The sequence below is a fragment of the Manihot esculenta genome, chromosome 10 (genome assembly GCF_001659605.2).
Source record: "Manihot esculenta cultivar AM560-2 chromosome 10, M.esculenta_v8, whole genome shotgun sequence".
Taxonomy (NCBI): Eukaryota; Viridiplantae; Streptophyta; class Magnoliopsida; order Malpighiales; family Euphorbiaceae; genus Manihot; species Manihot esculenta.
The window spans coordinates 8,643,220-8,664,898 of NC_035170.2; the positions used below are offsets into that span (position 1 = coordinate 8,643,220).

At 32.0% G+C, this 21,679-nt stretch overlaps 2 protein-coding genes across 3 annotated transcripts; one reads left to right on the forward strand and one right to left on the reverse strand.

Moving 5' to 3' along the window:
- The first annotated feature begins 4,037 nt into the window (after positions 1-4,037).
- LOC110624374 lies at positions 4,038-6,101 on the forward strand. The gene is made up of 2 exons (XM_021769469.2): positions 4,038-4,241; positions 5,548-6,101. The coding sequence occupies exons 1-2, from the start codon at positions 4,136-4,138 to the stop codon at positions 5,898-5,900; spliced, it is 459 nt and encodes a 152-aa protein (XP_021625161.1). The 5' UTR covers positions 4,038-4,135; the 3' UTR covers positions 5,901-6,101.
- Positions 6,102-6,691: 590 nt separating this feature from the next.
- Positions 6,692-20,666, reverse strand: LOC110624014 (ribonuclease H2 subunit A). Of its 2 annotated transcripts, none has more exons than XM_021769062.2 (8): positions 20,444-20,666; positions 20,224-20,295; positions 19,186-19,309; positions 18,982-19,069; positions 17,971-18,108; positions 17,780-17,870; positions 17,575-17,695; positions 6,692-7,048 (listed from the first exon to the last, which is right to left on the reverse strand). In XM_021769062.2, exons 1-8 carry the CDS (start codon positions 20,532-20,534, stop codon positions 6,877-6,879), a joined length of 897 nt encoding a protein of 298 aa, XP_021624754.1. In that variant the 5' UTR covers positions 20,535-20,666; the 3' UTR covers positions 6,692-6,876. The 2 variants fall into 2 exon arrangements, with proteins under 2 accessions (XP_021624754.1, XP_021624755.1); XM_021769063.2 differs by having other exon boundaries at positions 17,780-17,867; positions 20,444-20,663.
- Between the last annotated feature and the right edge of the window lie 1,013 nt (positions 20,667-21,679).

Here is a 21,679-nt window from a genome sequence, read left to right on the forward strand (position 1 = left end):
TTCTAGATAGTTCCAATTTAAACAAATCATTAATTTTGGCATGTCTGAAAACTAGGACCCACCATTTGAGAAATATTAGCATGAAAACCAACAGTAATAGAGGACACCTCTCGAGCATGTAGTAAACTTGGAGAGGAAGCATCGTCCCCCATAAGTTGTCGTTTCTTAGATTCATCAATCAGAACAACCATTTCTTCATCCGAACTAATTTGTAACATTGAATTATCCTCAACACACATAGGCTTTGTACCAATCCCATGAAAAGCTCAGGCAGCATCTTCACCAGTGAAAAAGGAACCAGTGCTGTCCCGTAGCCATTGGTTATGCTCACCTCTGTTTGTCTTGCCATCGGCCTTAGCCAAGGACCCCATCATTTCGGCTCAATCAAACTAACTACATCAAATAGCCTGTTATAGAATTTTTCATTATGGCCCAGTCTAGCACACAGAAAGCAAAAAATTAACAACCTTTCGTATTTAAAGTGCACAATAAAGGATTGATTGGCATGTATGACCACACGCTTTGACATCTTAAGTGGCAACTGCACATTAATTTCTACCCTGATCGGCATGAAGCTCCGACAGCTTCCAGTAACAACAGTTGTATCATAATCCACATATTGACCCACAAAGTTGCCCAACAGTTGCATCGTTGAAGATGTCATATAGCCGGGGGCAAATTGTGAATTTGGGTCCAAAAGAGGGATGAGTATAGAGGAGCTTCCATCGGAATCTCACCTGGCTGTAGTAGATGAGTCACCTGCAGGTGATTACTAAAGGACCAAGGACCACCCTCGATGACTCGTTGCAAGTCGAAATGGTGAAAGAGCTGAATCCAATAGAGTTTCGACCCCAATTCCTCGAAAAAAAACTCCTAGCACGGGACGCCATAAATTCGACAGTGTGGCCTTTAGAGCATCGAAATTAATTTGGCGATCCATCATGATCTTGTCGATGAGAGTAAACGCTGGATTTTCAATCGAAGCAACAGAGTCATCATCTCCAGCCGCAGCTCTATATCTTCGCCATCTAGGATTAGATTAGCAAAAGACTTCATCACAGAGAGAGGCTCGTTACAGAGAATGAGAGGGAAACATTTCCAACACAGAAGACTAAATTTAATAGTAGCTTAGTTTAGTGAAACTTACGTAATATTTTTTATAAACACTAATAATTTTAATTCGGCTTAATTTATGATTTTTCTATTAGCACATTGTTGAATTTTTTAAAAATATATATTGTATGATGTATAATTAACGGATACCGTACAGTTAAATCTATACTAAAATCGCACTCATACACGAGATTTCAGGTTTCTCTTTTAACATTCAATTTTCAGTTCAATAAAAAAAATTCATACCAAAATCAATAAAACATTCTTCTCGGTTAGCTTTTCGATCACAACTTAATTTTCAAAATTTATTTAAATTTATTAATAAATGAATTATTTCAATTTAAAATAATTTAGTCGCTGAAATTTTATTTTACTAATAAAATATATAGTACTTATATTTAAATTTCTATATTTAAGTAATTATTTATTTTATATTTAAATTATTATATATTTTTATAAAATATTAATAAATGATAATATGCTTTTCAAACAATTAATTTAAATATAAATTTAATTTAGAATGTAACTTTGAGATAAATAAATTGTAAATTAAATCATATATGTATAATTATGTATTGCAAAAATAAAATTATATTAACTAAAAAATAAAAGTTAGAAAAAGTAAAAAAAAACACCTGACTTTCAAAAAGATTTTAATTTTTAGAGAATTTTTTTTTCAAATAAAAAAAAAAGATTGGATAGACTTTGTAATGTGGAGATGAATTTTGAAATAAAATATTACTTTAATATTTACAGCTAGAATGGTAACCTTTCCTTATTGCCTTCTCTCACTATCCAGTCTTGTTTTATATAATCGGAATAACAGTTATAAAAACAAATCTCATAATTTTTTAATTTTAGAGAAAAATGATTACAAAACTTTCAAACTTTGAAAAGTTGTAATTCTTGGCGTAATTTATTATTATAAAAATAAATTTAAAATAATTAAATTATTATTTTATATATTTAAATTATAATTATAAATAGTATTTGGTCCTATTTCAAAAAAAAAATCTAAATACCGTTATATCCGATTTTTTATCAAGACTCATACTCTATTGATAGGTCGAATTTCGATACAAAATTACTGTTAACCGGTACATGCTAGCATATCTTTATTACGCCTGTAATTGTAGAATTATCGGTCAGTTAGTAGTATCGTTTATCAAACAGTCAGATAGAAAACACTATGTTAATTTTATTTTGTTATAATATAAAAGTTAATGGTCGATCGAGAAAAAAAATGTAATTTTTATATAATTATTTTTAAATTTTAAGTAATTTCATATATTTATCATATTTTTCGGTTAACTGGCTTGAGCGAATCAAAGTGGAGCGAATCAAAGTGGATAATGTAAACACCCATCATATGTTTAACAAATTATAGTACAATTTTATTTTTGAGATAAATCAAATATATTGTAGTACAGTTTTATTTTTTAAATAAATTAAATATATTGTTGTATATAGTAAAAAATTGAATTTTTTTTTTACAATTTTAAATTTCTATCAAATATTTTCTTAATAGAATTAAGTTTTCAAGTTATCCTTGAACTAAAAGTGCTGCTGAAAACTGAATTAGTGGCTGACATGGTGAGCTTACATAAAATTTCCATTGCTCATCAGCAAGAAATTGATTGCAGAGCATAATTGTGAATTTCAAAAGTTTAATGTTTAATTGATAATTCTTTAAATTCAGGTAGACTTGCAACAAATTCAGGAATTTTGGTCAAATTTAAGTTTTTTCATATAAATTTTGGGAAAATGTTAAAAGAATTTCAGCAATTATTTATTTATCGAAAATATGATTATAAATAAAATTAGATATTTACTAAATTACATACCTTAATATAAAAAAAATCACACTTTAGTAAAAAAAATATGATTTTGTTATAAATTATTTTAAAAAATATAAAATAAATCAACTATAAAATTATTTTTTAATTATCAAAATTTAGGTATAAAGGTCATTTTGTTAATAAAATAAAATTTTAAAGGCAATTAACAGATTCAAAGACAGTTTAGACCGTAAAGAACTAAAATTCAGAGTCCATCTGTTTTATGAAAAATATTTTTTGTGTTTGCTAACATTTGGAAACTAAAAAAAAATTGTTATTGAAAAAAATTTTTAATTAAGAAAATTAAATTTTTTTTAAATTAATGACTTTATAAATTTTAAGAATTTTTTTTTAACATGGATTGAGAATCGGAAAAATAGAATATGAGATCTCTCATGTTGATTCAGATGTACTTACCACCAGATTAAGTAGTGCTAAGAATTTTATTAATACCAATAATCTTTTTATACATAATTTTATTAATAATTATTAATTTTTAACATTTTAATTAAATATTAAAAATAAAGTTTTTACAAAAAATTTTATATTTGTATTAAAAAATATTTTTAATGAAAATAATTTTCATGTATTCATGACTCTAGCAATTGAATGAAAAAATATTATTTTATGAAATTCAAATATTATATTTTAACTTTTTTATTTAAACACATAAAAAATCATTTCCAATTCACACTAATTCTCAAATTAAACTTTAATTTTTTTTTTAAGTGGGGAAACGGAAAATGGAGATTCGAATTTAAGTCTAAATGCAATAATGATTTTTTTTTTTTAAAAGAAATTCTGCTATTAACTTTATCATGTTTACTTTAATTATATTATTATTTTAATAAAGATGATTAGAAATGAAAGGTATCAAATCCAACTCTTACCATTTTAAAATCAAATACCTCAGCCACTAGATTAATTCAAACTATACTTTTTTCAAGTAAATTATATCCTATGTAAAATAAACTAAATTGAGAATTTAAATTTTTTAAAAGTATAATATAAAAAATAATAGGATAATATGGTAAAAATTTCAAGTTTTGTAATGCTTTTTTTCCTTATAAAAGGATTTGGCAAAGGTGACCAATAGATGCAGCGACCCATTTGCACAAAACACTAAGAAAAGAAGGTTTTGGAGAAGCCATTGTATTGCATAATTGGTTGGAGGAAGAAGCCAAATGGGAAGCGAAAAGATGATGCTCTTATTTCTCATGTTCTTCAACTACTTTCATTTCATAGCTTTTTCTTCTTCTTCTTCTCCACTTCACAAGTCCTTTGTTTCAGGTATTTTCCTCTTCAATACCCTTTTCTCTAAGCTCAATTTCAGCCATTGATTTCCATCAGAAACTCAAAAAAAATAAAAAATAAATATGGGTCTCACAGGTTATCCAGATACTTGAAGAAACCCATAGATTAATGTCATTTATTACATATTTTTATGCAAAATTGTCCTACAGCAAGAAACTGGAGTAGCTGGTTGGTACAGACACAGATGATGTTTGTGTTCAAAATATAGTTGTTCAAATCAATGTTGCGTGTCTATATGGATAAGGCTTCAGAAAGTAAAGTAGGAGTGATTGTGATTAATCAAATGTAAGAAAGTAGAAAGAAAGAAAACAACCCTTGATGAAAAAAGAAGAAAGGAGATTGAATCTGATACTCTTTGTCTTTTCTGCTTTTTTTGAAAGATCCTATCCTGGGGAACTAAAGAATCAATCAGAAAATTGGTGTAATTACTACTTTATTAAAGGAATTCTATTCGAAACTTTCAACGAGGCATTTGTTTTTTTTTTTTTTTTTTTTGGGTATTTTAATTGTTATTACAAACCATTAGTGTTCTGTGAGGTTGTTTTGGCATTAAGCAAATGATCTTCACAGTAATTAAATGAAATCTTGGATTTCATACAGTAAAAGATGCATAAGCGTTGCTTAAGAATATGTTTGTAACTTTGTGGATTTTCATTAGCCACTAATAAGGTATTGAACCTTTTATTTTGAATATTCCCAGAAATAAATATCTGAATTTGCTTCTTGTCCAGTTGAAAGATGCTAAATTCTTGTGCAAATTCTTTCAAGGACAGGCTAATCTCCATTGAATTCTGAAACTTTCAGAACAATACCTAAGACTTGCACCCTCCATTTGATATGAAAAATTTTACAATAATTCACTTTAATTGATATCTTTTCTAATAATTCTCTTGTTTAGAACAAAGAAATTCAATTGATTTTCGCTTAAAAAATTTTAATTTTAAAAGAAGTTGAATTCTTGCACGTGATTTTATAAAAATTCATTTAAATTCTTTTCTTACAAATGAATCATATGAAACAAAAAACACAGAATTTAGAATAAACATGTCGACGTAAAAACGTGGGAGGATAATAAGCTGGTCACTGATTAGTTCTTTTGTGATAATGTGACTGGCAATATCAAACTAAGAATTTTGTCATGCATAACAGTTTGGTCACTGACTAATATTCGAAGTTTTAGCATAAAGGATTTGAAGTTTTAGCATTCTGCATCATTGGATTTGTGGATTTTGATAATCCCTTTCATTGGTTAACGAGCCAGACTAACAATATTCGAAGATAGATTCTCTGCAGAAGGATATTACAGGCAGACATGAAGATGAAAACAATGGTATTGAACGTGATGGCTACAGCAATGGAAGAAGTGGCATAATAAATAGTAGCAAATTTGCACGTGGAGGTGCAGCCGGCGGTCGATCAACTGGTGCACATGGTGGTGCAGCTGAAAATGGAAATGAAAATGGCAATTCACAAGCTGGTGCAGCAGTTGTCCCTGTTATTGTAGCTGGTGCTGCTAATAATAATCGCCCCAAAAACAGTCACCGCGGTGCTGCTAACAGCGACAGGAACTGCATTAGATTTCCAGCCATGATTATGATCACCTTAGCCACTCTTACAGTACATATTTATATGTAATATTGTATGCAAACTATAGATCAATCCCTTATCCTAAGATGACAGATAGTCTGCCTGTGGTTGTGTGCAACTCGATTTCGGTATCTTGTTTGTAGACTTTCTGTAATATAAGAGTTTCTTGTAAAGTTGAGAAACCTCTGTTCTGTGGTTTCTGAATCATAATGAAAAAACCATACGTAAGATCCATGCTAATTGCTGCTATTTTCATATTTCCAGATGAAACTTTTAATTATGAAATCATAATAAGCAAATTAAAAAAAAAAAATCTATAACCAAAATCAAAACATGGGTTTTGATTCCAATGTCTGAGTCATGGAATTGTGGTTAAAACTGAAAGCTGCAAGTTTTTCCAGAACTGAAAATCATTCAGTTAGAGTTACCTCTTTCATAATCAAGGTCATAGCTAGGTTGCCTTTGAATTTTTACAAAATTACAGTTTCCACCCATGTCATTTTCCAGCCCCCACATCATCATTTGAGTTGTGTTCTATACCTAGCAAACGAGAAATTATTCAACATAACTGTTAAAAAATAATTGTATTATAAATTTTTTCCTAATGAACAATAGCATGGGAGATGTCAAATCCAATGCACTGAAAACTGTGCTTGTCAAAAATAACATCAGATTATGTGCTGGATAAATTCTCAAGTCCTTAGCCCTTGGAGAGCATGTTCAGCTAAGGAAATGTAATAGACTATATATTTTAAAAAAAAAATTAATAATTTTTTTTTTTGCATTAAATTCTGTCACAAAGTAAGTCACCATTATATGAAAGATGAATGACATTCATATAACAATATAAATTCTGCAATCATATTTCAGATGTGGATATTGTATTACCCACTTAAAATTTCATCTCTTAAACACTACAAGATTCTACAATCTGTGTTTAATTACTAAGTAGGAATAATCAAATCGGGCGTTGATTTGAAACTACAACAAGTAAAGCTATCAAATAAACAAAAGGTGAACTTTGCTAAAATTGAGAGAGTTGCTCAAGTTTACGAGCTTGGAAAAATCTGCAGCGTCCTTTACCACTTGATTCTATTTCTTCACTCTTCCTTTTGGGTGCAGTGACACCAAAACTGCTCAACTTCAATTGCCGTTTCCCATTGCTAGAACAATCTTCATCCATTTTATCTGATTCCCTGTTAACAAATTGATTAAAACAGAAAATTACAATCAACAATAACTTGAAAAATACAATAATAGTACATCTCTTTTGGCATCGTATATTAGTGAAGGTACGTATAGGACATGGACAATTTCGTAATTCCATGGAAAACATTGCCTTGCAGCATATGCATGAAAAGCATCAGCTTATCACAAGAACCAATCATGGAATTCTACAAAATGGGCCAAATTCACATGCAAGTAACATGGGATGCCCCGTCCATAGAAGCAACTGATTAAAGTTTTGTGCCTATTTGGCATCTGAAGAAAACCAAATGAAGTATGGAATACAGCACTAAAGGTTGGCATTGATTTTGAACTGGACCCATTTGATTCTTACATCATCCAAACATAAAGATCTATCTCAACCAGGATGTTCATACAACTGTGGAGCTCAAGTCTGATCAAGCTCAGGCATAAATGTAAAAGTCCGAATATAGAAGTCGTAAAGGTGGTATTTAAAATCAAACAAAGCAACGGTGCCCTCTTAAACATCAAGTTCAAGAGTTATAAAAGAGCTTGCATTCAAAGGCAAGATGACGCTGACATGGGATACTACTAGCTAACTTGACCTAATACTTGTTTACCAGCTTAGGTTCTTCCGCAGACCTCCATTTGATGTCAAAGGAAGAAAAAGAAAAGAAATTAAGCTTTAAAGTACTTAACAAGTCAAATCATAAGTCCTATAGGATTAATTTTTCCAAAAAAAAAAAAAGAATTTGTTTATGAGCTATAAGACAATTAGCAAACACTTCAAGGTTAAATTAATTTTTAATTCAGGAACCTTACGAACCATAAGCACTTTTATAAAAGTTGAAGTGCAATTTCTAAGATTTTCACAAATTAAATAATATTTTGGCAAAATAAGTCATGTCTCTTTTTGGAAAATTCCATATTCTCAGGTTTATTTGTTCTATATCCGACTTCGGTTACACTAAAGCAGGTTCTGAAGAGACAATAAGCGAGCAAATGTATTAGCTTTCTTGTGTGAAGTGTCAGCTTCAAGGACTGTTACCTGCGGCTTTGTGATTGCCAATTCCCACAAAAAGTCTTACCATTATACTCAGTAATGGCCCACAAGCACTAAATACTTCTGTATTCTAGTTATTTTAATAGAATACAATCTTCTATCACTAAAGATAGTCAAAAGTGAATAAACAGAGTAACATGCCCATTTCTTATTTTTTTTTCCTTGTACATGTTCTTGAAGGAAACAGAGGTCCAAATATGAGAGAGCACAGAGGTCAAGAGGAAAGCTAACATTGAATTTCAAGAAGAATTCACAATTTTGTACATTTTTCTTCTTTCAACCTAAGTTTATTAGCATGAATATTGTTGTGCATAAATAAACTTTGTACAGGTTTTATTTGTTTCACAGAAAATAAATTGTATGTGCAAATTGTTTTTTATGAAATATCTTATTTTCCATGATTTAATTGAATTTTTTAAAAGTAAAGAGTGATAACAAGATTCATGTATAAGAAGTTCACCAGTGTTAATAATATTATTAAAGTCTAGAAAGTAACTTCCTTTTTCAAACAAGTCATTTTCCATAAAAATTACTTAGTTTCCCCTTTGACCATGAAGATATTTTGCATTGACCAATTTTCTTGAGTATCCCAAATGCTAGAAAATACGAAAAGGTTTTCTGCAAAGAAACAGAACCAAAATAGATTTAAGATCGTAAGCTTTTACTTGTGAAGCCGTTGGATTCCTTTTAGACAAAGCTTCTGGATCACTTTTCTAACCTTAGTTAACAAAGCACCAGTCGCTAAAAAAAAATAAATTATTGTTGTTCTTATTATTTTTCCTAAAAGTGAAATTAATTAAGGAATGCCAAAAATGAACAACTTCTGCACCATGGTATCAAATGACGGCTGTTATGTAACGAATTCCAAAAATGATCTGTACCATAATGACTATGACAAGGACAATAAACCTACAGAGAAGATTTTTGAATCATTCAACAAATAACAACTTATCAATTTGGTTTAGCATACACCAAATGCTAATCATGATATTATAAACTACATAAGTTTGAATCATTCAACAAAGAACAACTTATCAATTTGGTTTAGAATACACCAAATGCTAATCATGATATTATAAACAAATATATAAGATAGCTTATGGGAACCTCATACACTAAAAATTTTCATGTACAGACTTGACTGGAATTGCATTGAAGCAAATTACAGCCTATTCTCCTTTTTATCTATTTTAAAAGTTATAGGTCTTATTTGTTCAATTTTAAAATTTCAAGGGCATATAAACCCCTAGGATAGATTTGATCTATTTTTAAAAATTTAAAAGACTTATTCGTCTAATTTTAATAGTTGAAGGGGCCTATTTGTATCCAAAAGAAAAATTAAGGATTTGTGTGACCATTAGCTAATACTTTAAGGGTCATGTTATTAGTGAATAATTGGTTGTCTTCATAAAAGAGTTGGTACATATATATGCATCAGGTTCCTACCTAATTGGGAATGTAAATCCCAATTGAGCTAATTAAGCTAATTATATACATGATTGGCTTTCCTTAACATTAAGCTAATTGACTTTCCTTAACAGGTCAAAATAGGCCCTTTGCATTTGAACTACTTTTCAAAAAATTATTTTGTTTAAAGTACATTAATTATAAAATAATTTGATATAAATTTTGTACTTCATAATTATTTTCTACTGCTAAGTGTTGCAAATTCGAAATTTAATATTTATTTTATTTATGATAATTAAAAGTTATAGGTAAGTTCAAACAAATATTTTTAATAAATATTCTTTTTTTTTAAAAAACAATGTGCAATTTATTACTTAATTTAATTTTATATATTCGAACTCCAAATTTGACGTGAGTTGATAGTAGCAATAGTTACTACTTAGTAATTGTAAATGTTGTATCTTTAGAAGTAAGTTCTAAAATTAGACTTATTCCAACGTTGAGTACTTGTAATTTTGTGAACAGTAATTTGTACACCTATACATTGAAAATGCCTTCTAGAGATTCTTCTGCTGATGGGAGAAAAATAACTACTGGAATAAAAAGATTGAAGTTACACTATGATAACACAATTTGTCAAGTTGCAGATTGTCAAAATGTCCCATTGCAAGTAAGGAAGTACATGTTCAGTGTGTTGAAGGAAGATCAATTGACTAAAAAAGAGAAGGATAAGAGAGGAAGAGATTTAGAAGAATAAATAATGAATATTAGCATAGTGATGGATTATGATGAGGAAGAAAACATAGAGTTGGAAATGACAAGACGGGTTCATATGAGACAATTTGAGGAAAATGCATTTCAAATGAGAACCATGCTAGTTACGATGTTGGTGATAGTAACAGATATGTACTAGGTCATTCGGCCACTATCTATGAGAAGGGTAAAGCAAGAAGATATATAGAAGCATCGACTCTAAGTTCTAGATTTGCTGCTACTAAAGTTGAGTTAGAGAAGAGTAGAGCTAAAAAAAGCAGCCAAAACTAAAATGTAAGATGCTAAAAGCTTTTGGAAACTTTGTGATCCATAATCGAGTACCTTTCAGCATCGTTGAGTCACCTTAGATTACAGCACTTCTTAGGATAACATTTGAAATTAGGCCTAATGTATCTCTAACAAGTGCTTGCGAGGTTGTCGATGTATATCTTAAGAAAGAATACAATGAAATGAAAAAATATGTTAGTTTATTTCAGGAAATTCAAAAAGAAAAAGGAGACCATAATGTGTAAAGGATAGAGGAAGCCAACAAAGATGAGCATAATAAATTTTCTTGTGCATTCAAATTGTTGCACAATATTTTCAAGTTTGTTGATGCATCAAAATGTGGAGTATAAAGATTGAAAATATTATTTTGAAATTAGGGAAGAGATAGTAGAAGAAATTGGCCATAAAAAAAGGTTGTTCAAGTGGCATTGGGAAGAAATTGAACGGACAAATTTCCTAACTTGTATAGGACAGTTTGGATATTGAGAAGAAAAATAGGCGCTAAAAGATAATTTACCAAGTCAAAGTCATTATACAATTTACTTACAATCACAATTGGATGACCAAGCATATAAAGAAATTCAAAAAACAATAGAGATATCATTCAGTCCAACATTACAAGATTTGCCCCAAATTTCATTACATTTGAGTCTCTTGTCCAATATAGGGCAGAGTTGAAGAATGTGTTCAGATCAAATAAAAGCAATAGTTGTAAAGCAAGTATGGACAAACTACAAATGGACCAGCTTACAAAGCCAAGAAATTTTTTTTCCTTGGATATCAAGGGAAGGAATTGGTAGACTTAAACACAATAGGATAAGTACCCCAAACATTTGAATGTACTAACTCAAAAGGAGACGAAACCCGATTATTGACTCGAGAGACTGTAGATAAATGATGATATTTGGCAAATTGACACGACTCACAATCTAAAACAGATAAATATTGAAACATAGACACAATTTCTTTAAAGTAGAGAGAGAACCAACTGACTGGGAACATCAAAAGCAATTAAACTCATGGAACATGCAAGAAATCTAAGTATTTTCTGATTTAGGATGTAAACACCCTCTGACTCAAGTCCTCTACCAATAATCTGCTTTGTTGAAAGATCTTGAAACACACAATGATTAGGAAAGAATGAGACACAATAATTTAGTGCATGAGTGAGCTTACTAACGGAAAACAAATTAAAGGAGAACTTAGGAAGGCATAACACATAACACAGAGGATACAAAAAGAGGAGTTAAGTTGATATGTCCAGAATCCATGACAATAGTTTTATAGCCATAAGTAAGAGTAACATAAAAAGACGATGTATGACACTTAAGATTGGATAAAAGGGTAGAATTATCTGACATATGATCGATAGCACTAGAATCAATAACTCATTTTGAGGATGAAGACACAAGGCATGCAGTAGAGTCATCTGACTCAACAATTGCAATGATAGGAAAATTAGATATGTTTGGTATTGAGTAAATTGTGCATATTCATCTGCAAATATCAAAATGCCCTGATCAGGAGAAGCCTCAACTGCCATGTGCACCGTTTGTGAGCGCTGATTCTTATTTTGAAGTTTCAAGCATGTCTTCTTAGTGTGTCCAGGTTCACAACAGTAATAGCAAATGATTTCACCAGAGTCAGAAGTAGGAACTACTTTCCCAAGAATGAGATCCTCTACTACCATTAAAACCTCCCTTGTTCCCACCTTTACTATTCTGTTTGCCACTGTCATTGCGGCTAACAAGGGCACTAATGGTGTGTGAACTGTGAAGGAATTGGAGAGAAAGATTCCGTACGCAACATCCTAGTGAAAGCATCATGTGACGATGAAATTTTAGAGTCAAAAGGAATATGAGATTTAGCTGTCTCAAACTCTAGAGGGAGACCTGCACAAATCACCCAAACGACACATTGACCACATAGAGAGGACCTCGAGACGACATCGGCAATGGTGACCGAAGCACAAGTGGACAAGCAATAAGCCTCCATGCGCCAGCAAGTGGGACGGTGTCAGAAACTAGTTGCGGCGCATGAGGATCACTCGCCGGTCGAACAATTATCGACTTTTCAGGGCAACGACGCAGCGTCGTTGAATCTCCGACATCCTTCATGGGTGGACAGTGAGAGACAAACATCACCCTATAAGGGTGACCTAAAAGAACAGAACAAATAAAGCCCTAAGTCTCCAAATAGAACAGAGAAAAAATTCAAATCTCTTGTCTACAAGGCTCTGATACCATTTAGAGAAGTAATATTTCTTGTGTATTTTACAATAAAGATTACAATATATTTATACATAAAAAACCTATCTAGAAAAGAAAGAAAATTCTTTTATCAAACCTATAATCATGCAATTCCTAAGAACCTAACAAATCTATCCATATTTACTTCCTATATCAATATATTTGTTTCCTATAATACTTAATAAATTATGAACTCCACCACAAAGTCTCATGTTCAAAGCCTTGCAAAGGGGTTGTGCAATTTTTTTTATCAAGTAATTGAATTGGATTATTCAACTCAAATCCTTTCAAGCTTGTCGATTATCTAGCTAGTTCAATCAAGATTTTGGAAAAAAAAGGTTTGGTTGATAAAGAGAACCAAACTAGGGTCTGGTTTCTAGTTAATATGGTCCGATCAGTCGGTCCGATATGAGTTTAACAACTGTGATCAATGCAGAAGAATAAGACAAATTCTTTATGGTTTTGGCTATGATAAGACCTTGTTTGACCTTGGGCCCATAAAAGATCAAATTTTGAGGAGTCCCGCTATTCCCTCTATGGAGGCTGTCTTTGCCCAGCTATTGCACATTTCTTTAAATGCTATTGATAGTAACGAAATTGAAAAATCTGTGTTAGCTGTGCAGTCAAAAAACATGTGGACCTCCAAGTCATCTTTTATGACAAAAGTGGTAACAATTGAGATGTTTATTGGGCACTACATGGTCGACCATTACGAAAAAAGTCCAACTAGCCAAATTACAGCTCATAAGGTTCAGATCAAGGAGATGGACTCCATCCACCAAAGCCCGGCCACTGCCGATTTTGATCCAGTTTTAGACTGGAACCACCAGTTCATAGACATTTTGGTTTGAATAGTTTCAATTCAAATCGGTACCAGCTCTAAATAGTGTAGATTCAGGAACGTTAACAGTTTGGTTCCAATTGCAATTCAATCCTGATTCTATTTTCTTTAAAACTACAACAATATTAATATTTTATATATTCAAATCCATAAATTTTAGATTTATAACAAATCATTTATTTATGTATGGTAAAAAAAATTAAAGGGAATCAAATCAAAAAATGTAAATTTTTATAAAAAAAAAAAGGGGAAAAAAGCAAAAAATTTTAAATTAGTCTGTTCCTGATCATGGTTCAAGGAGGGGGGAATTAGAGCTAGCCCCCTAAATAGGCGGTTTTGGTCTAGTTCAGAAACTGAAACTGTTTAACTAGCCAATTCCAGTCCGGTTTTTGGTCCAAACCATACTGTGGCTAGGCCTACTTTCACCACTTGGTACAAAAGATCAGATGTCCACTTCATTATCCTAATCGAAACAAACTACAATAAGCACCTATAGTATCAAGCTAGAAAACAACAATATGTGACATAACTAGATTTTCCATCACAGAATTATAAAAGTTAGAGAAGACATAGAGAAATGAAGGGGAGAAATAGAAGAAGAGAGAATTATGGTAAAGAAGAATTCAGAGAGAGGAGAAAAAAGATCTTTATTGATTAGAATTTCAGACGGTCAATCGTAGAGCTATTTCAACTCTTTTATAGGCCAATTTCTTTTAAAGACAGCTAGAATTAACTATTCCTGCCAATTCCTTCTTTCCTAATAGATCTATAACAACCTCCAGATATCTACACAGAATATAACTCTCTTCCTAACTACTACTAGACTCTTATATGTAACATTACTCCCTTCAAGAGTGCATTCTTGTCCCAAAGAAAGCTCAAAGTCTGAAACTGAAATGCAAAGGTTCTGTCATCCTAAAAAACCTCCTTTGCTAGTAAGAATGTAACTCCAGCTAAAATGACACATAAAGCTTGGTCTTCTTGTTATTTCCCATTTATCTTCCATAAGAATTCCAAAATGACAACAGCTGAACTCACCATCTTGGCTCCCAAAATACTGCCACTCGTTTCCAACACCCACACCTTTAGTAACACCTTTAACTTTCCATTTTCCAAGAACATTTCCAAGAATTTCAGTAACAAAACATTCAGTTTTGCGAATGAGTTGTGCAAAAAACTTCAGATTCAACTAATATTGTCCTCATTTCAGACTCTAGTTGCCCATCTTCATCATTCTTCTCCTCATAGACCTCACTTACATGAGACATGTCAACAAAAAACTCCCGCTCCATCTCAGTGGCTTTGTCTTTCTTATTGAAAGTCTCACATGAGACATCTTGTTCTTCACTAGGCTTTTCAAAATTTTGATCTTCATTAAATAAAGAGTGCAATCTTCTCCTTTGTCACTTGAATTGATTACTCAAATCTTTTTATTTTCTGATCTAAAACTTTGTCTGTTCTGAATCACTTTTTTGAATGTTTGTTCCATTCCAACTGCTCCATCTGTTCTTTTAATCTTCCATCTAGAATTTCTTGAACTCTATGAAGAAATTTGGGTCAAATATTGCACTTCCATGATTCAAGAATTTCAAGAAAACAAAAAAAATCAAGAAAGAGTAATCTTATTTTGGGGAAGCAAAATAGGAGCTCAAGGAAGGAAACTTTCAAGGAAAATCCAAAAAGTAGGAAGAAGAAGAATTCCAAGAAAGGAGGACAAAAAGAAATCTGAATAAAGGGAAGAGAGATGAAAGAAAGGAGGAGAAAGGAAAAGAAGAAGAAGAAGAAGAAGAAGAAGAAGAAGAAGAAGAAGAGAGGAAGAAGAAGAAGAGGAGAGGAAAAAGAAGGAAGGAAAATCTCAGAAAAGGAGGAGGAAGGAAGGAGAGAGACGAGAAACGAACAGAAGTAACCTGGTATTTGGGAAGACAAATACTGATCTGCCATAGATGGAAGTCCAATGAAACAATTTCCAGTAGTTGCCCGCTGATCTAACAGCTCTGATACCAATTGTCACATAACTAGATTCTCCATCACGGAACAATAGACATTAGAGAAGAAATAGAGAAATGCAAAGGAGAAATAGAAGAAGAGAGAATTAAGAGAAAGAAGAATTTATAGAGGAGAAAAAAGATCTTTATTGATTAGAATTTCAGGCCGACAATTCTGAAGGAATTTCAGCTCTTTTATAGGCCAGTTTCTTCTAAAGACGGCTAGAATCAACTGTTCCCGCCAATTCCTTCTTTAACAGATCTGTAACAACCTCCAGAAATCTACACAGAATATAACTCCCTTCTTAACTACTACTAGACTCTTATATGTAAGACAGTCATCTTTTAATGACACTTCCCGCTCTGATACCATGAAATTAAGAGATAAAGAGAGGGGTTTGTGAAGGAAGATGTTATGGACTCTTTTCTAATATTTGATTTATTTTAGGATTAGATTGCTTTCTCCTTTATTTAGGATTAGAATGCTTTATCCTTTATTTAGGATTAGATTGCTTTATCTTTACCTCTTTGTTCCTTTGGACTCCTATTTCAGTAAAATTTTGTTAAACAGTAACACTATTATATATATATTGCTGGAAAATCAAAAATAAAATAAGCAATTTTATTTTGTCTAAATTGAGATCTGCACCTCTCTTAGTGACTTCAAAAGGTTAGAGCTCCCTTCATTGAGCTCACAACAACAACAACAATTGGGCGAGGAAAGAATCAAGGAAAACCAATGGTTTCGGCCTTGGACACTGATTTTACTGTAAACAAACCTGTGACACGATCTGTATCCAGAGGACATAACAGAAAAGCTTAATAATTCCATCAAGCTCATTGGGAATTTACAGAGTTGACAAAATCTACAAAATAAGAATATTTATAGAATCTAGGGCCAATTAATATCCTAATTATAGCAACTGATTGAACTAATAGCAGCAACTAATTGGGCATGGATTTGGCAAGAATGGAAAGTACCTTAACGGTTTTCTATGACAAACTATCCCAATGCTGCTCGAAAATTGCTCTAAATTTTCCTATAATAACTCTTTGCTGGCAATCTTATACATGTTTTTGCTACTTAATAACATGCCTAACTTGTTCCAATAACAGATTGCAGCTGACAGCTTAGAGAAGATCCAGTTAAACGACCCTGCACTTCGGCAGTTACCTTATCTCTCAGGGCTTGTACTTTGGTGCTAAGCAATGTCAGAACCTGAATTCTAATATAGGTAAATTTCCACTCCCTTAATTCTTTACTTAACAATCCAACTTTGTTTGACTATCTCTTCCTTTTTCGGGCAAAATCTCCACGAGTAGATGAATTCAAACAAAAGAAGGCTTTTCAACATCACTTTTTCCTCTTATGCAGCATTTATAATGCATGATCACTCTGTGCACCATTTGCCCAAAACTAACATCACAAATGACAAGCATCCCTTCCCTTTCAGATGATCAGACTAATCTTTTACTTCAGACTACAACTGAAAGCAAACAATACTTAGTTTGTGGAGCCAAAAGAAAAGTATAATGCCTCCATGAATAGTTCAGAAATGGCAAAACTAAATGACAAAAAGTATCTACTATAAGAATTTCTTTTGTAGCTATTAATTTAAAGAGAATGGTATAGTACAAATATACAATCTAACGAAGATCCTTATCAAAAAGAACTGGTGAAAACATTGAACAGCCCTATAATAACCATCCACTTTCCAGTCTCATCTTGTTCCTAGTAATAAAAGCCAATATAATAACAGAAATGCCGAGTGCTTCACAAATATATAGCATTTCAAGTTTATTGCACCAATAAAATGATGATACTCTTTAAAGCATGTAAAGCCATAGTTTAAATTGCACATAAACACAAATAATATACAAGTGCAGGCCATAAGAATTTGTATGAACTTGAGCTGAAATAGCAATGGACAGTGAGATAAGGACTGACCACAAGACTTCAACAATGTCTTTGAAATAGGAATTGCACGTGCCCCAACTGAAGCGGACCAGTGTTGGAAATCCAAATATGTGGTGTTTGTGTTGTTCCAACCATGCCTTGGTTTCAGGATCTAAAACCAAATTCCATTGTGATACCATACGCATCTGAAATTAACAGCAGAACATAACATCACACAGAATGTAGCATTCCTAACCTCCAGGATATCCAGAACCAAAGCTCCTATTTATGCCTTCAGCTGTTTCATCAAGTGCCCATTCTCGCAAGGCTCGGTCTCTTGTAACCTGCTTTATTAGATGTAGGATACTAAGATTATCACAAGGAAACATTAAAAGTAAAATAAAATAAGATAAAGGAAAGAGATGAGAAAAAAGCATAGCGTATTACCTTTGCAACTATACTTGCTCCACTCACAACAGGGTAAACACTATCAGCCTTCTTTGCAACAATAAATTTGATGGAAGGAAATCTTTCAGATAGTTTGACTCTATATTTCTCAGAGTCTCCCACTGTATCCACATAAACCTGGAACAGAATCAAGTGCAAATACATTCAATATTATTATAATATTTAACTTTGCTTATCTACATAGATTCCATGGAACAAAAGAAACTAATGCATGGAACTGGTCTCAACTAAGTTCAGATTCACAATCAAAATGTGGAACCATTTGATTAAGCAGAAAGGGGTGCAGGCTCAAATGTCAATTGGTTGTCTTATTCTCCTCCTATGTCAAAAGATATTGGGTTCCAAATGCCATTGTTTGCAGATCAGTGAAACTAGAAATTGTCATGATTTTGATCCTTATTTTAGATGACCACTAAATCCTTGAAAGTGTAAATTACTAAAATTCTCACATTGAACAAAATTACAAAAGGGCCTAAACTGATATAAAACATATCAAGGTAACTCTTAATTATATAATTTTACAATAAGTATAAAATTACAATTTGAACTCATTCCAATAAAAAATTAATAGTTGACTAAATGAACTAATAATTTATTTTTCTCAAATACCAACAAGAAATAAACAAATAAATGAATTTAGCTTCAAATTGTTTATGAATAAAATATTTTAATAACTACATATCGCCTTGATTTAAAACAATATGTACGTACACATTCATGTATATAGATTAAACCCTTGAATCAAACATAAAATTATCATACAATACCACATATGATGATTTACAAGATAAGTGACATGAAGTGGCTTAAAAATTGTCAAATTCTTTTTACTGTGTCCATAAAAAATACTATCCAGTAATTTCAATAAACAAACTAAAAATTCTAAATCACATTTCCTTTGTAAATTATTGCATTACTTTGTAATCCTCTAACAGCTAATTTAGAATATGGCATTTGTTGATAGTATACATAATTCAGAAGCGGATTTACCTCAGTCAAAAGAACTCCCATGTTTAGCACCCTAGTGACAAGGCCAGTTGCAGAGTTGTGCGATATTTCATTTAAGTTTATCTTATTCCTAATTTAAGAAAAAAGAGAGAGTGAGAGCAAGAGAGAGACAGAGTGACAGAGAAAACCTGTAACGAGAAAGGAAAGTTCATAAAAATAGGTGAAGCAAATATATTAGCTACAAACTTTTTTAGCATTTTAGCAGAAAGCTCCTTTGGATCAATAACGTCAACAGCCCATCCAATTGCTTCATTAGCCTTTAAATTTTCAAATAATTCTTCCCTCTTCTCTTCTTTTAGAGTCTTTGAATCTGCATGTAATCAAACAGAAAGCAGAAATATGATCTCTGAAGAAAAAAAAAAAAAAAGGTAGGGAACCACATACATATCAAAGGAGATAAAGAGCCCATAATTATAATTGCAGATAAAATTCAAATTTCAAAATGTGGTTTAAGACCATGGCATACCCCATCATGTTGTTTAATATAGATGGAAAGAAAATCTAAGTTCAAAAATACATATACAACAAATAAGCAAGTGTGTGACCATACATTCTTATGCATTCATGTATAACTTGGAAGATAGGTGGAAAGAGTGCTAATTGAAAATAAGCTTGTTTTGCACCCCTCGAAGAAATTAAAACAAGGTAAAATAAAAAGAAGCCCCAAACTATAGGTTTATGAGAGTATCCTCAAATGAAAAGGGTTGATATTAGGAACTACACTTTTACCAAGAGTAGAAGAAACATTATATTTTCAGGTCCACTTGGTCTTTGGGAGCCCATTTAAGAATTTTATTTCTCCAGTTCATCTGTAACTTCTATCATGCCAAAAAGAAATATTACCAACCTTCAATTTACCATTTTATGATCCTATCTTTTAAATAACAAGCAACATGAGTAGCCATTTCATCAATTAAAATTTACTAAGGGGCTACTACTACTGAAATGTTATGTATTTGGAGCTGTCCTTTGCCTCTGAAACGAAAAAAAATATATATATATACCACCATTTATATCCATCTCTTAGTTGCCTTTATATATGGAAAAATTATACCATTCCAAGCTCTCAAAGCAAAACTGACAAGGGAAAAATAAAATTTTGGAAATTTATATAAAGAAACGAGAAAGCAATAGAAAATGCAGACTCTTGTAGCAATATAACAAAACCCACAACAGAATAAGTTTTAAAAAAATTAAAAATAAAGAAAGGAGAAAATTTCGAACCTGCAAAGTTCAAGGTAGAAAGAGTCTTCTCATAGGAACGAGCACAGTACAAACATCCGTACACCATAGGTCCTGAAACGAATTTAAAGAATATTTTTTAAAAAGAAAAAAAAAAAAAAGAAGTAAAGGAAACAAACGAAGTGTTATCAGAAAATAAAAAAAACGAAATAAATGAAAATTTCCAACAGAATCAAAAACCAAGAAATCGAAAATGTTATACCAAGAACAGGACCACGGCCAGCTTCATCAATTCCCATAATGCAGGGTTTTGACGCCCATTTCGGAAGAATCGATTGGGGTTCAGATCCCATCTGGACTCACCCTCTATGCGCAGTTTTGGTTCCCGCCAACCAGTTCAGTTCAGTTCAGTGAGAGAGGGTTTTGTTGTCCGCACTCCGCAGACTCATTGTGAAAATTGGAGGGCAAAAAAAGGTAAATAATTATGAGTGAATAAATTAACACAATTTATTCTCTATTTATTTTTTTCTTTTTAAATTTAATTTTTTATTAATTTTAATTTAATAAAAAACTTAACAAAAGTAATTCATATTAAGCCCATAACCAAGAAACTTCCCATTACACCCAACTTAAAATATAAAATATTAAAATTAAAAAAAGCTGAAAAATATCGAAAACAATATGAATGGAGCTTTGAGGGTCAATCCATAAAATGAAACTAGTATACAATATAGTTTTTTTAACTACGCAAAAAGTTACCCAATTTGAGCAATCTAGTTAGTTTATTTCAAGATTTATCCAAGAGTCCACTTAGACCTTGTGAGAAGAGTTAACAACGGCCTTTTATAATTGATGTAGTTGAGACTTATGTGGCTGGAACGGGATCGAGTTACGGTTGGCTAGAATCTGCAAAGGAGGCAATATGTAGTGGTAGGTGTCCATGATAGTCACTCCAACACTCAAATCGGTAACTAGATGAGAAAAAGTGTAATGGAATACTTAGAATTTTAGTATTCAAGAATGGTGTATCTTTGTCTTTATGGTTCTTCTCTCTTTATACTGTAGAAGATTAGGATGAGTATGGTATTTTTCTGATAATCCAATAGTAATTTGATCGTTTGCTTGATACGGGACATCACTAGCTATTTAGGTGAAAATTCTGCAATCATAGGTGTAATGGAGATATGCCAAACCATGTCTGATAATGGTACCTTCACGTAGGGACTCGCCTTGTTGAGGGAGGGGCGAGTCTTTCACTGATAATTCGAGTGCTACGGTGTCTGGATATTCCTTATTTCAAGATGAACTGCACCTTTGGCTCATCGAACTATTGTCATATGGACCTATCTCGTGATGATAGCTCATGGCTCACTTTTGGAGGCTGTTATATAGCATCAAAAGTCCCCCTGCTAGTCTTTGATTCTTTAAATTTGAATGCGACAGTTGTCTTCATGGTCTGGGTCATGTGGCGTATTTGTCTAGGCTGAGCACACAATGT